The sequence below is a fragment of the Oncorhynchus clarkii genome, unplaced genomic scaffold (genome assembly GCF_045791955.1).
Source record: "Oncorhynchus clarkii lewisi isolate Uvic-CL-2024 unplaced genomic scaffold, UVic_Ocla_1.0 unplaced_contig_8311_pilon_pilon, whole genome shotgun sequence".
In the NCBI taxonomy this organism is placed as follows: domain Eukaryota; kingdom Metazoa; phylum Chordata; class Actinopteri; order Salmoniformes; family Salmonidae; genus Oncorhynchus; species Oncorhynchus clarkii.
The window spans coordinates 171,915-186,980 of NW_027258042.1; the positions used below are offsets into that span (position 1 = coordinate 171,915).

The 15,066-nt window shown below is 43.5% G+C and overlaps 1 protein-coding gene across 1 annotated transcript; it reads left to right on the forward strand.

The window, feature by feature from the left end:
- Positions 1-1,162: 1,162 nt before the first annotated feature.
- On the forward strand, positions 1,163-14,432 carry LOC139394618 (palmitoyltransferase ZDHHC3-A-like; the record flags this gene model as incomplete). The annotated part of the gene is made up of 8 exons (XM_071142717.1): positions 1,163-1,389; positions 5,384-5,445; positions 5,703-5,798; positions 6,550-6,736; positions 8,320-8,444; positions 9,900-9,996; positions 11,848-11,929; positions 14,286-14,432. Coding segments are annotated over exons 2-8 (754 nt in total), but the record flags the coding sequence as incomplete, so codon positions are not given.
- Between the last annotated feature and the right edge of the window lie 634 nt (positions 14,433-15,066).

Sequence of the window (15,066 nt, forward strand, 5' to 3'; positions counted from 1 at the left end):
GCCGTTGCCACATCCATTTTGTTGGACTTATAAATTAATGATGTGTACCTTTTTGATTCTTGAATAAAATAACTTTCAAATACCTCATGATCTTTAGTTCACCTGTCATACCCCATCAGAACCCAAAATACAAGATCGTTTTTACTCCAATGTAAACAAACACTATATGGCCTCATAACATAGTTAAGACGTAGTTAGGTCTGTCTATGAATTTGAAAGCGATCACATTTCTCCAGACCCAGTATTTTACTGAAACCAGGGGCGGGGAGGCCACTTTGTTATTGTTTCTACTGCTGATTGCAGCTTTAAAGATATGTGGGTTTTTTGGTAAAGGAATTACAAGGCATAAGGCAATGTTTACAGAAGGCAAATCATTTATCCAAAACAAAATCTAAGTGTTTATATTAGTTGGTAGGGGTATTCACGTCAACATAATTGTGTTTTGATATATTTCAAATACATTTTAAGACTTTTTCTTTCTGGTAAATGTTTTTCAAAGATCCCTTTTCCATCTGTTTGACCAGAAATCAAAGCCTTTGCTTATTCCACATTTTTGTTGATGGAAAATGGTTGAAAGAAATGTAGATTATAACTTAATTTCGATAGACCCTTCGCTTTCATTTGACAAGCAATTGGACATGCTCCTGAACTTCACGTTGGTGCTCATGGGTCCTTTTCAGATTGAAATGCCCTTTATCTTTCTCTATTGGAATGTTATTATCCAGTCCAGTGTGAGTTTATAAATGGGTGGATTGATGATTCCAGAGGAGGTTTATGTTTATCAGTAGACTAGGCAACTTCCGGTTGATCCGTTTGCACACAAAACAATATTCCACAACTTCAAAGGAAATTACATTCAATTAAACAATAAAACCAAACAAGCCACGAGAAGCGGTTAAAAACGACCACCGCCTACAGATCAGCGAAACAGAACCTTCTCTTCAGCCATTGGCCAGCGCCACTTCTTCTTCTTCGTGTGAATTTCCGGCAGACTTGAGGCTTTTTTGTGTATTGCTGCCTTTCTCAATTCAGAATGTTAATAATTCCACATTATTGATTAAATATATTTTAATGAAAAGGGAAATGTGCACGGTAAAAAAATAAATAATGTATTTGCACAACCCACTAACCCTGCACCCAAGAAACCAAAACACCCCCTCACCGCTCCTACGCCTGGCCACCGGACTGGGAAGACGTGACTTCTTCCAACACCTCTTTTTAATACAACCTTGTGTTGCTCAACTCAGCGTGAATGTGCCAAGTGAAGTTCATGTTTATGTAGAATGCGCAACACATATTAGGAAAAATTCGGTGGTTGTATGCGATCAAGTTTTTACATTTTAAATATACACTTCAGCACCACAGTTGTACAGGAAAAAACAGGTACAGGTAAAGCCCTTTCAAAATTTACTTTAAAAATATATATATATATTTTTACAAAGAATCGATTGATGGTGACTCAATGTTGAGTCACTAGTGAACCAATGTTGAATCACTATGTTGAGTTACCAGTGAATCAATGTTGAGTTAACAGTGAATCAATGTTGAGTCACTAGTGACTCTCCGCCTCGATGGAAGAGAGAGAGGACGGTGTTGACAGTTCCTCCGCTGTGGATTCACCAGGAGTCATTTCATGCCTATTTTGTACGAGATTTTAGCTCATTTACCACAGTTTGTTTTCAGATCATTTTTTTAAACAAAGTTCTCTTCTTGGAGTCTCGCAGCATGACAAGTCTATGTTGAAGACAGGTAAATGAGCTACTAGTTACCGTTGGCTATCTAGGTAAGCTAACGTTGGCTAGCTCGCATTTCCAGCCAGGTAGTGAGATGGCTAGCTAATTAGCTAACTACAGACAGTATTATTTGTTTACGCGGTTAGCTACCCGGCTGTTAAATTAATATGATCTGATTATGTAGTTAAATAACAATGATGTATATGACGAGCTGTTCTGTTTTACATATCGTTAGCTATCTCTAACGCGTTAGCTACGTTTAACTCAAAAGGAAAACCGCAAACTAACCCACATAAACTAGCCAGTTAGTTAAAAAAAAAAAACATTAACGTAGCTTACAAAACAGCTGGCTTGTAAACGTTAGCTAGTGGCTAGTTCGTCTTTCCAACCAAACTGTCGCATCTTTTAGCAGCATGATGGTGGTGGGTGGGAGGGTCGTGGGACATTCTGCACAGGCCAAGCCAGCTACAATATTGCGACAGTGATGCCCTTTACATTGGTTTTCACCATCACCCCCATGGTCCCCATCACCTCCAGTGATCTAATCACAGGTGTGTGTGTGTGTAGCAGCTAATACGGGTATGTTTGTATAAATAAGTTGTCTTATTAGGTAACTAGGAGGCACAGTCTTTCGTCAGAAAATGACAGAAGTCAGATGTCCTGGTGTCTGTTTATCCTCAGGTCGAATGTGTCATTGGCATCACAGTGAGGGGTAAATGCTCAGCCAGCACAGCAGTATTTCCGTTTACATAGAGCCCGTGATACTACTGAGTCAGGATATGTGTCCCAAATGACAAACTGTTCCCTATTTAGTGCACTATTATTTATTTTTTTACCACCGCCTATAGAGCTCTGGACAAAAGTAGTGTACTATATTGGAAATGGGGTACCATTTGGGATGCAAACAAACACTGCTCTGCTGCATACAGTTTTGCCATGAGGTGATTGTGTGCGCTGGACACGCTTGAGTGGTCATCTGACACACAGAACAATCATTTTATGTTCTCATGGATCACTTGGTTTTTGTTTTCTGGTAGATTTTCCATCTTGACTAATGTTTCCAATGTTTACACTAACAGCAAATTAGGCTAGTAGTTGGATTGACATTAGGCACTGTAGATAAAGTGCATGTACAGTACCTTCAGGAAGTATTCACACCCCTTGACTTTTTCCAATTTTTTTTAGTTGTTACAGTTTGAATTTTAAACAGATTAAATTGAGATTTTGTGGCGCTGGCCTACACACAATACCCCATAATGTCAGTCAAATTGTTTTTTTTTTAAAGCTGAAATGTCTTGAGTCAATGAGTATTTAACCTCTTTGTTATGGTAAGCTTAAATAGTCACATAAGTTGCATGGACTCACTCTGTGTGCCATAATAGTGTTTCAGCATGATTTTTGAACGACTTCCTCATCTCTGTACCCCGCACACATACAATTATCTGTAAGGTCCCTCAGTCGAGCAGTGAAATTCAATCACAAAACGACCAGGGAGGTTTTCCAATGCCTCACAAAGAAGGGGCACCTGTTGGTTGATGGGTTAAAAAAAAGCAGACATTGAATATCTCTTTGAGCATGGTGAAGTTCTTCATTACAATTTGGACGGTGTATCAAAACACCCAGCCACTACAAAGATACAGGCGTTTCTTCCTAACTCAGTTGCCGGGGAGGAAGGAAACCACTCAGGGATTTCACCATGATGCCAATGGTGACTTTAAAACTGTTAAGAGTTTAATGGCTGTGATAGGAGTACAACATTGGTACATTAGTTACTCCTTAATACTAATCTAATTGAAAGAGTGAAAAGACAGGAAGCCTGTACGGAATAAGATTCTTCCAAAACATGCATCCTGTTTGCAACAAGGCGCTAAAGTAATACTGGCAAAAAAGGTGGCAAACCAGTTAACCCTTTGTATTCAGCACAAAAAGTAATGTTGTGGGCAAATCCAATATCAGATTTGCCACCAATGCTCTTTCTAGGACACATCACTGCACTCTATACTCCTCTGTAAACTGGTCATCTCTGTATAACCGTTGCAAGACCCACTGGTTGATGCTTATTTATAAAACCCTCTTAGGCCTCACTCCCCCTTATCTGAGATATCTACTGCAGTCCTCATCCTCCACATACAACACCCATTCTGCCAGTCACATTCTGTTAAAGGTCCCCAAAGCACACATCCCTGGGTCGCTCGTCTTTTCAGTTCGCTGCAGCTAGCGACTGGAACAAGCTGCAGCAAACACTCAAACGAGACAGTTTTATCTCAATCTCTTCATTCAAAGACTCAATCATGGACACTCTTACTGACCGTTGTGGCTGCTTTGTGTGATGTATTGTTGTCTCTACCTCCTTGCCCTTTGTGCTGTTGTCTGTGCCCAATAATGCTTTTACCATGTTGTGTTGCTGCTACCATGTTGTGTTGCTGCCTTGCTATGTTGTCTTAGGTCTCCATGTTGTGTTGCTGCCTTGCTATGTTGTCTTAGGTCTCCATGTTGTGTTGCTGCCTTGCTATGTTGTCTTAGGTCGCCATGTTGTGTTGCTGCCTTGCCATGTTGTCTTAGGTCTCCATGTTGTGTTGTCTCTCTTGTCATAATGTGTGGTTTGTCCTATATTTACAGTGGGGAGAACAAGTATTTGATACACTGCCGATTTTGCAGGTTTTCCTACTTACAAAGCATGTAGAGGTCTGTAATTTTTTTATCAAAGGTACACTTCAACTGTGAGAGACGGAATCTAAAACAAAAATCCAGGAAATCACATTGTATGATTTTTAAGTAATTAATTTGCATGTATTTATTTATTTTTATTTTTAATCCCAGGCCCCCGTCCCCGCAGGAGGCCTTTCGCCTATTGGTAGGCCATCATTATAAATAAATAAGAATTTGTTCTTAACTGACTTGCCTAGTTAAATAAAATAAATAAATATGTCGTGTTGCTGAGTACCACTTCATATTTTCAAGCATGGTGGTGGCTGCATCATGTTATGGGTGTGCTTGTCATCGGCAAGGACTAGGGAGGTTTTTTAGGATCAAAAAAATAAATAGAATAGAGCTAAGCACAGGCAAAATCCTTGAGGAAAACCTGGTTCGGTCTGCTTTCCAAGACACAGAGACAAATTCACCCTTTTCAGCAGTACAATAACCTAAAAACAAGGCCAAATCTACACTGGAGTAGTTTACCACAACGACATTGAATGTTCCTGAGTGACCTTGTTACAGTTTTGACTTAATCGTCTTGAAAAAAAACAAACATATAGATATATATATCTATCAAGACTAAAATGGCTGTCTAGCAATGTTCAACAACCAACTTGACAGAACTTGAAGAACTTAAAAAATAAAAAAATTGCAAATATTGTACAATCCAGGTGTGCAAAGCTCTTAGAGACTGACCCAGAAAGACTCACAGCTGTAATCGCTGCCAAAGTTGATTCAAACATGTATTGACTCGGTTGTAAATCATTTTATCAATTAAATGATCAATTAAATGATCAATTAAATGTGCAAAAAATTGTAAGAACATGTTTTCACTTTTGTCATTATGGGGTAAATGTACAGTGTTACAGTATTCCATCTCTACTGAAGTGTACACTGAATGTGCCAGTATTTTCTTACTGTCGTACCACTTCTTCTACCCTTTCTGCCCACAGCATGCGGTGACTGTGAGGCGGGCCCCATCCTGAGTCTGTACGATGAAGAGCCCGGTGCACAGGTCTGTTTGTGTGACTACGGGGCCTGAGTGAATGTGGGTCTTTTCTAGAAGCTAGGGTACCAGGGAGGATTTCCGACACTGGACAACTTGTTACAGCTGTTGATCAGTCATTGATAATAATCTGCCCATTGTTTTCATGTCATTACGATGATAGGACTCCTGAGTGGCGCGGCGGTCTAAGGCAAGACCCATGTGTGTAAAGCAAGATGTATTTGGTACGGCAGGTATGAATGAATAAGGTGTTGTTGTTGTTGCAGGTGCAGGGACGTGGAGAGGCAGGCTGCCTGCCTGCAGACTGAGCAGCCGTGTGTCCCCGTCTCCCAGCACATCCCCAGCGGCATGTGGTTTATCAGGTAGTTAGATTTACAAATTTTGGTCCTTTTTCATAGCAGATTCTCTTATCCAGAGTAACTTAGGTTTTTCGTACCTGTCCCACGTGGGACTCGAACCCACAACCCTGGTTTTGCAAGCGGCGTGCTCTACCGACTGAGCCACACGGTAAACATAGTTGTCCATAATGTAACGTTTGTGTTGCTAGACCGTGGCGTTAGCGTGCTCTACCAACTGAGCCACACGGTAAACATAGTTGTCCATAATGCAACGTTTGGGTTGTTAGACCGTGGCGTTAGCGCCCGTTGAAAGGGTAACTTTCCCAAGTTTTCCAGAAATCCCGGGTTGGAGGATTCCTGGATTTTCTTGCTTATTTCAACTTAATTCCAGGAATCTTCCAGAAATGCCCTAAACCTAAGTCTTTGTAATGAGAGATCATGGTAGATCACTGACCTGGAGTTGTCTAGGTGATTATGTATTTGTGTTTACGTCTATATTGTCTGTATGTTCTGATTTGTATTGAATAGGAAGTACCTTTTTTTTGATGTGCACAGCACGTCTTACCCAGGTTGTCCATTCTAGCTGCCCACCTGGTGATAACGAGCACCAGAATGGAAATGAGTCAGCTGACTTCATAAAAAATTATTAATTAAATATTTGAATTTTGTTTTAGTTTTTTGTGTTTTTTTTTTTTTTTACTCAAATAACTGAGGCAACTTTATGTATTTTTAAAAAAAAATGTGTGTAATAAAATGATTTTATCCGTTCATTCAGGGACGCGTGTGGCATCGTGTGCGGGGTTATCACCTGGATGCTGGTGTTCTATGCTGAGTTTGTCGTGCTTTTCGTCATGCTGTTGCCTTCTAAAAACCTGACCTATAGCTTAGTCAACGGGACTGTGTTCAACACTCTGGCCTTCCTGGCTCTCGCCTCTCACTTCAGGGCCATGTGCACCGACCCTGTGAGTTGTTCAAACTGAACACACTATACACACTGCGCTGACTGAACACTTGACATGCTGGCGTTGTCTGGGTTGTGTTCATTCGGGCACAACACCGTACGTAGAAAAACTTTTGAAACAGTTTAAAGGAAAAGAGGAGTGTTGTTGTTGTTGGGATACGTTCAGGTAGTGGCGGCCTCTTTATTAGTTTCAAAACGTTTCCCTCCTGTTTTGTGCCTAACTGAACACGACCGTACTCACACATACAGTGGGGAGAACAAGTATATGATACACTGCCGATGTTGCAGGTTTTCCTACTTACAAAGCATGTAGAGGTCTGTCATTTTTTTTAATCATAGGTATACTTCAACTGTGAGAGACGGAAAATCACATTTGTACGATTTTAAAGTAATTAATTAGCATTTTATTGCATGACATAAGTATTTGATCACCTACCAACCAGTAAGAATTCCGGCTCTCACAGACCTGTTAGTTTTTCTTTAAGAAGCCCTCCTGTTCTCCACTCATTACCTGTATTAACTGCACCTGTTTGAACTCGTTACCTGTATCTCGTTGTCATTGTCAGTTGTACTAGTACTGTTAAATGCCTTTTCTTGCTGGCTCTTTCCCAACAATGCAGTAGTACTAGAAAACAAAACAAAAAAATCACGAGAAATAAAAATGAGAAGAACTTGAGAAAGTAAGTTAGCTACATACAGGGTCCGTTCCAGGGCCTGCTGCTGGAAAAACGTATGTGTTATGGCTTTACACCCTCTGCTATAATGTGGATAAAGAGTTACCTGTCTAACAGAACACAGAGGGTGTTCTTTAATGGAAGCCTCTCCAACATTTAATCCAGAGAGAATCAGGAATTCCTCAGGGCAGCTGTCTAGGCCCCCTTACTTTTTTCAATCTTTACTAACGACATGCTTTTGAGTAGAGCCAGTGTGTCAATGAATGCGGATGACTATACACGGCAGCTACTACAGAAACTGAAATGACTGCAACACTCAAAGAGCTGCAGTTCGTTTCAGAATGGGTGGCAAGGAATAAGTTAGTCCTAAATATTTAACCAAAAAACGAAAAGCATTGTAATTTGGGACAAATAATTCACTAAAGCTTGTGTGTTGTTACCTTGTCCTGAAGTTTCAGAAAAGCCCAGAAAATTGCGGTTACGAGAGTCCTGTTGATAGAAAATCCACAATTCAGAGGTCAGAGGTTGCCAGTTTTCTATTCGCTTTAATCTCGCGAGTGCTCCCTTCTCCTGCCTCTTGCCTGCGTTTTCTCTTGGATAGCCTAAAAAATTGGGTCAGAATTACGCAAATATCCCAGGGCAGATGAGTCGATGTTGAAGACGGAATTGAGGTCATTAACTGCCGATCTGATGTTCAAAAGTTCTTGTCGATCATAAGTAAAAAAAAAAAAAATAGCAGTTGGGTCAGAGCTCGCAAGACTGCAGCCAATACAGTAATGCACCATCTTCAACTTAAAGCACATCAACATTGTATAACACTGCCTGACCACTGCAACAGTAGACCCCATTTCACCAACAGGTGAGTCATGATAAGTCATCAAGTCAACTCACTGCTCTGTCTGTCCTAAAGGGAGCTGTGCCAACAGGAAATGCCACTAAAGAGTACATCGAGAGTCTTCAGCTGAAGCCGGGACAGGTGGTGTACAAGTGTCCCAAGTGCTGCAGCATCAAGCCTGACCGGGCACATCACTGTAGGTAGGATGACTCAGCACATCACTGTAGGTAGGATGACTCAGCACATCGCTGTAGGTAGGATGACTCAGCACATCGCTGTAGGTAGGATGACTCGGCACATCACTGTAGGTAGGATGACTCAGCACATCGCTGTAGGTAGGATGACTCAGCACATCGCTGTAGGTAGGATGACTCAGCACATCGCTGTAGGTAGGATGATGACTCGGCACATCGCTGTAGGTAGGATGACTCGGCACATCGCTGTAGGTAGGATGACTCGGCACATCGCTGTAGGTAGGATGACTCGGCACATCGCTGTAGGTAGGATGACTCGGCACATCGCTGTAGGTAGGATGACTCGGCACATCGCTGTAGGTAGGATGACTCGGCACATCGCTGTAGGTAGGATGACTTAGCACATCACTGTTGGTAGGATGACTCAGCACATCTCTGTAGGTAGGATGACTCAGCACATCTCTTTGAATGGTAGGATGACTCAGCACATCACTGTAGGTAGGATGACTCAGCACATCAATGTAGGTAGGATGACTCAGCACATCACTGTAGATAGGATGACTCAGCACATCACTGTAGATAGGATGACTCAGCACATCACTGTAGGTAGGATGACTCAGCACATCTCTTTGAATGGTAGGATGACTCAGCACATATCTTTGAATGGTAGGACTGTCCCAGAGAACAGAGAACACTGCAGGTAGAGTAACCCTGACTGACACTGTCCCAGAGAACAGAGGACACTACAGGGAGAGTAACCCTGACTGACACTGTCCCAGAGAACACTGCAGGTAGAGTAACCCTGACTGACACTGTCCCAGAGAACACTGCAGGTAGAGTAACTCTGACTGACACTGTCCCAGAGAACAGAGAACACTGCAGGTAGAGTAACCCTGACTGACACTGTCCCAGAGAACAGAGGACACTGCAGGGAGAGTAACCCTGACTGACACTGTCCCAGAGAACACTACAGGTAGAGTAACCCTGACTGACACTGTCCCAGAGAACAGAGAACACTGCAGGTAGAGTAACCCTGACTGACACTGTCCCAGAGAACAGAGAACACTGCAGGTAGAGTAACCCTGACTGACACTGTCCCAGAGAACAGAGGACACTGCAGGTAGAGTAACCCTGATTGACACTGTCCTAGAGAACAGAGAACACTGCAGGTAGAGTAACCCTGACTGACACTGTCCCAGAGAACAGAGAACACTGCATGTAGAGTAACCCTGACTGACACTGTCCCAGAGAACAGAGGACACTACAGGTAGAGTAACCCTGACTGACACTGTCCCAGAGAACACTACAGGTAGAGTAACCCTGATTGACACTGTCCCAGAGAACACTGCAGGTAGAGTAACCCTGATTGACACTGTCCCAGAGAACAGACAACACTGCAGGTAGAGTAACCCTGACTGACACTGTCTAGTGTGTATAATTAGTTCTCTCTCTCCATACTAGTGTGTGTAAGCGCTGCATAAGGAAGATGGACCACCACTGTCCCTGGGTTAACAACTGTGTGGGAGAGAACAACCAGAAGTTCTTTGTGCTCTTCACAGTACGTACCAGTCTATACTTCACATACTAGAACGTTCCATACTGTTAGACACCATTACACCTTCAGCCTGCTGCAATAACACAGACCAGTAGCCAACACACACTACCTATTGGAAAGTTAGGAATTAAGATGTTTTTACGTTGTCAAATGCCCTGAAAATGACTTAGAGTTTGTGTAACTACGTTCCATACCCACCCATCTCATGGGGAAACTGTTACATATCCACCCATCTCATGGGAAACTGTTCCATATCCACCCATCTCAAGGGGAAACTGTTCCATACCCACCCATCTCATGGGAAACTGTTCCATACCCACCCATCTCATGGGGAAACTGTTCCATATCACCCATCTCATGGGGAAACTGTTCCATATCACCCATCTCATGGGGAAACTGATCCATACCCACCCATCTCATGGGGAAACTGTTCCATACCCACCCATCTCATGGGGAAACTGTTCAATTCCCACCCATCTCATGGGGAAACTGTTCAATGCCCACCCATCTCATGGAGAAACTGTTCAATACCCACCCATCTCATGGGGAAACTGTTCCATATCCACCCATCTCATGGGAAACTGTTCCATATCACCCATCTCATGGGGAAACTGTTCCATACCCACCCATCTCATGGGAAACTGTTCAATACCCGCCCATCTCATGGGAAACTGTTCAATACCCGCCCATCTCATGGGGAACCTGTTCCATATCCACCCATCTCATGGGAAACTGTTCCATATCACCCATCTCATGGGGAAACTGTTCCATACCCACCCATCTCATGGGAAACTGTTCAATACCCGCCCATCTCATGGGAAACTGTTCAATACCCGCCCATCTCATGGGAAACTGTTCCATACTCACCCATCTCATGGGGAAACTGTTCCATATCCACCCATCTCATGGGGAAACTGTTCCAGACCCACCCATCTCATGGGAAACTGTTCCATACCCACCCATCTCATGGGAAACTGTTCCATATCACCCATCTCATGGGAAACTGTTCCATACCCACCCATCTCATGGGAAACTGTTCAATACCCGCCCATCTCATGGGAAACTGTTCAATACCCGCCCATCTAATGGGAAACTGTTCCATACCCACCCATCTCATGGGGAAACTGTGCAATACCCGCCCATCTCATGGGAAACTGTTCAATACCCACCCATCTCATGGGAAACTGTTCCATACCCACCCATCTCATGGGGAAACTGTTCCATATCACCATCTCATGGGGAAACTGATCCATACCCACCCAACTCATGGGGAAACTGTTCCATATCACCCATCTCATGGGAAACTGTTCCATACCCACCCATCTCATGGGGAAACTGTTCCATATCACCATCTCATGGGGAAACTGTTCAATACCCACCCATCTCATGGGGAAACTGTTCCATATCCACCCATCTCATGGGGAAACTGTTCCATATCACCATCTCATGGGAAACTGTTCCATATCACCATCTCATGGGGAAACTGTTCCATATCACCATCTCATGGGGAAACTGTTCAATACCCACCCATCTCATGGGGAAACTGTTCCATATCCACCCATCTCATGGGAAACTGTTCCATATCACCATCTCATGGGAAACTGTTCCATATCACCATCTCATTGGGAAACTGTTCCATATCACCATCTCATGGGAAACTGTTCCATACCCACCCATCTCAAGGGGAAACTGTTCCGTATCACCATCTCATGGGGAAACTGTTCAATACCCACCCATCTCATGGGGAAACTGATCCATACCCACCCAACTCATGGAGAAACTGTTCCATACCCACCCATCTCATGGGAAACTGTTCCGTAGTACCCTGTCTTACCATGAGTCTGTGTGTTCCAGATGTACATTGCACTCATCTCCCTCCACTCTCTGGTGATGGTGGTCTTCCACTTCCTGTACTGCTTCGAAGATGATTGGACAAGTAAGTGCTTTTGACCTTTTTTTTTCTTTTTTTTTTACCTGGCTTCACATTGGTTTAATGTAGATCTCATGATAACACAATGATCTTTCAATCGGCTCCTGTCAACCATAACAATGGTCTCTGGTTGTGTTCTTAACTTCTTAGTGATCCCTTCCCGCTCGTTAACGGGATTGATTTGACAACATCTAGTGAAATTGCAGCGCGCCAAATTCAAAAACAGAAATACTCAAAATAAGAATTCATAAAACATACAAGTGTTATACATCAAAATAAAGCTTACCTTCTTGTTAATCGCCGAGGGCGGCAGGGTAGCCTAGTGGTTAGAGCATTGGACTTGTAACCGAAAGGTTGCAAGTTCAAATCCCAGAGCTGACAAGGTACAAATCTGTCGTTCTGCCCCTGAACAAGGCAGTTAACCCACTGTTCCTAGGCCGTCATTGAAAATAAGAATTTGTTCTTAACTGACTTGCCTAGTAAAATAAAAAATAAAAAATAAATAAAATAAAAAATCCAGCCGCCGTGTCAGATTTCAAAAAGGCTTTACGGCGAAAGCAGACCATGCGATTATCTGAGGACAGCGCTCCGCATGCAATCACATGAAAATCAGATTTCAACCAGGCAGGTGTGCGACAAAAGTCAGAAATAGCGATATAATTACCCCACCTCATGGGAAACTGTTCAATACCCGTCCATCTCATGGGGAAACTGTTCAATACCCGCCCATCTCATGGGGAAACTGTTCAATACCCGCCCATCTCATGGGGAAACTGTTCAATACCCGCCCATCTCATGGGAATCTATTCAATACCCGCCCATCTCATGGGGAACTGTTCAATACCCGCCCATCTCATGGGGAAACTGTTCAATACCCACCCATCTCATGGGGAAACTGATCAATACCCACCCATCTCATGGGGAAACTGTTCAATACCCACCCATCTCATGGGGAAACTGTTCCATACCCACCCATCTCATGGGGAAACTGTTCCATACCCACCCATCTCATGGGGAAACTGATCAATACCCACCCATCTCATGGGGAAACTGTTCAATACCCACCCATCTCATGGGGAAACTGATCAATACCCGCCCATCTCATGGGGAAACTGATCAATACCCGCCCATCTCATGGGGAAACTGATCAATACCCGCCCATCTCATGGGGAAACTGTTCAATACCCGCCCATCTCATGGGGAAACTGTTCAATACCCGCCCATCTCATGGGAATCTATTCAATACCCGCCCATCTCATGGGGAACTGTTCAATACCCACCCATCTCATGGGGAAACTGATAAATACCCACCCATCTCATGGGGAAACTGTTCAATACCCACCCATCTCATGGGGAAACTGTTCCATACCCACCCATCTCATGGGGAAACTGATCAATACCCACCCATCTCATGGGGAAACTGTTCAATACCCACCCATCTCATGGGGAAACTGATCAATACCCGCCCATCTCATGGGGAAACTGATCAATACCCGTCCATCTCATGGGGAAACTGTTAAATACCCGCCCATCTCATGGGGAAACTGTTCAATACCCACCCATCTCATGGGGAAACTGTTCCATACCCACCCATCTCATGGGGAAACTGTTCAATACCCACCCATCTCATGGGGAAACTGTTCCATATCCACCCATCTCATGGGGAAACTGTTCAATACCCACCCATCTCATGGGGGAACTGTTCAATACCCACCCATCTCATGGGGAAACTGTTCCATATCCACCCATCTCATGGGAAACTGTTCCATACCCACCCATCTCATGGGAAAATGATCCAGTAACTCTCCTAGTTAATCTTTCTCTAGTAAAGTCATAAAAGACAGTCCTTTTTAGTTTGACGTCTTGTACTTCCTGACACTCCAGTATTCCTTCTGGTCACTGGCACTGCGCTGTGCACGGTCGTTCTGTGAAGGTAGTTTATTCCCAGAAGCTCAGAGAATATGGAGTCGCCTTGTTTCCACATCGTGTATAGCTCCGCAGTGCCACAGTATGTTGCTCAGTTAGTGTACGACTGACTGTCTGTGTGTGTGATATAAACTCTGCATATTGTTCCATTTGAAAAGCCCCAAAGGTTTATTGGCACATTGACCCAAGTCGCGTGCCGTAGTTTTTAAAAACTCTGTAGATGGTGCTAAAACAATGACGTCATAACTGAATCCCGACATCTTTATTCACCTTTGGCATCGTCCCAGTCATCTATCTGATAAGACTGTGATGTACAGCATGCTTAGCATCCAGCTGCTTAGACCACATCAACCCGTCTAGAAATGTTGCTTCCACTGTGCTGTGAGTGTAAACCTGTGTCCCTCCCCCCCCCCCCTTCCTGAACTCCAACTCCCAGAGTGCAGTTCCTTCTCACCTCCTGCGACCGTCATCCTCCTCATCCTCCTGTGCTTTGAGGCCCTCCTCTTCCTCATCTTCACCTCTGTGATGTTCGGGACTCAGGTCCATTCCATCTGTACAGACGAGACGGTACGTAAGACGAAACGTGTTCCTCTCTTCCTCCCCTTCACCCTCCTCCTCTTCATCAGACCTGGATTAAATGCATCATGTTATGTCAAAATGCTTTATATAGCTTGACCGATGTGAAGGGTGGAGTTTTGCACTTTTGGGACTATTCCATTTGGCGTTTCAGCTAGGCCTATTCCATTTGTACGGGCAAACTTCATCAAGTGCACCTGCCAAGTATTTGACCCAATGTATTTAAGCCAAGTCTGCTCCCCAACTGCTGTTGCTTCGGTGCTTATCTACTCTTATGTATGACCTATGAACCTTAACCTCTCCACAGCAGCTTACCCGTACAGAGGTGAATCCTAACTTCCACTCTGAGTGGAAATTTTCACTTAGTGTCCTGAAAATTGGACTTAAGTGGAAGTTAGTGTGTAAGAGTGTATAGAGAAGGCTCTGCTTCGTAGTGGGATCATCTCTGAGTGGGATTTATGAGTCCAGTCTTGTTTCTACAATAACAGCCATTTTCTTATATAAAAGAAGTATTCAACTTGAAACAGCTCAAGGCTGATGGGAAGAAACGTGTTCATGTATCTGTGTGAGAGGATCAGTTTCCTGTCTTGAACCGTCATAAACCATGTAGTTAGTAGACTGTGTGTTCTATGGTAGACTGT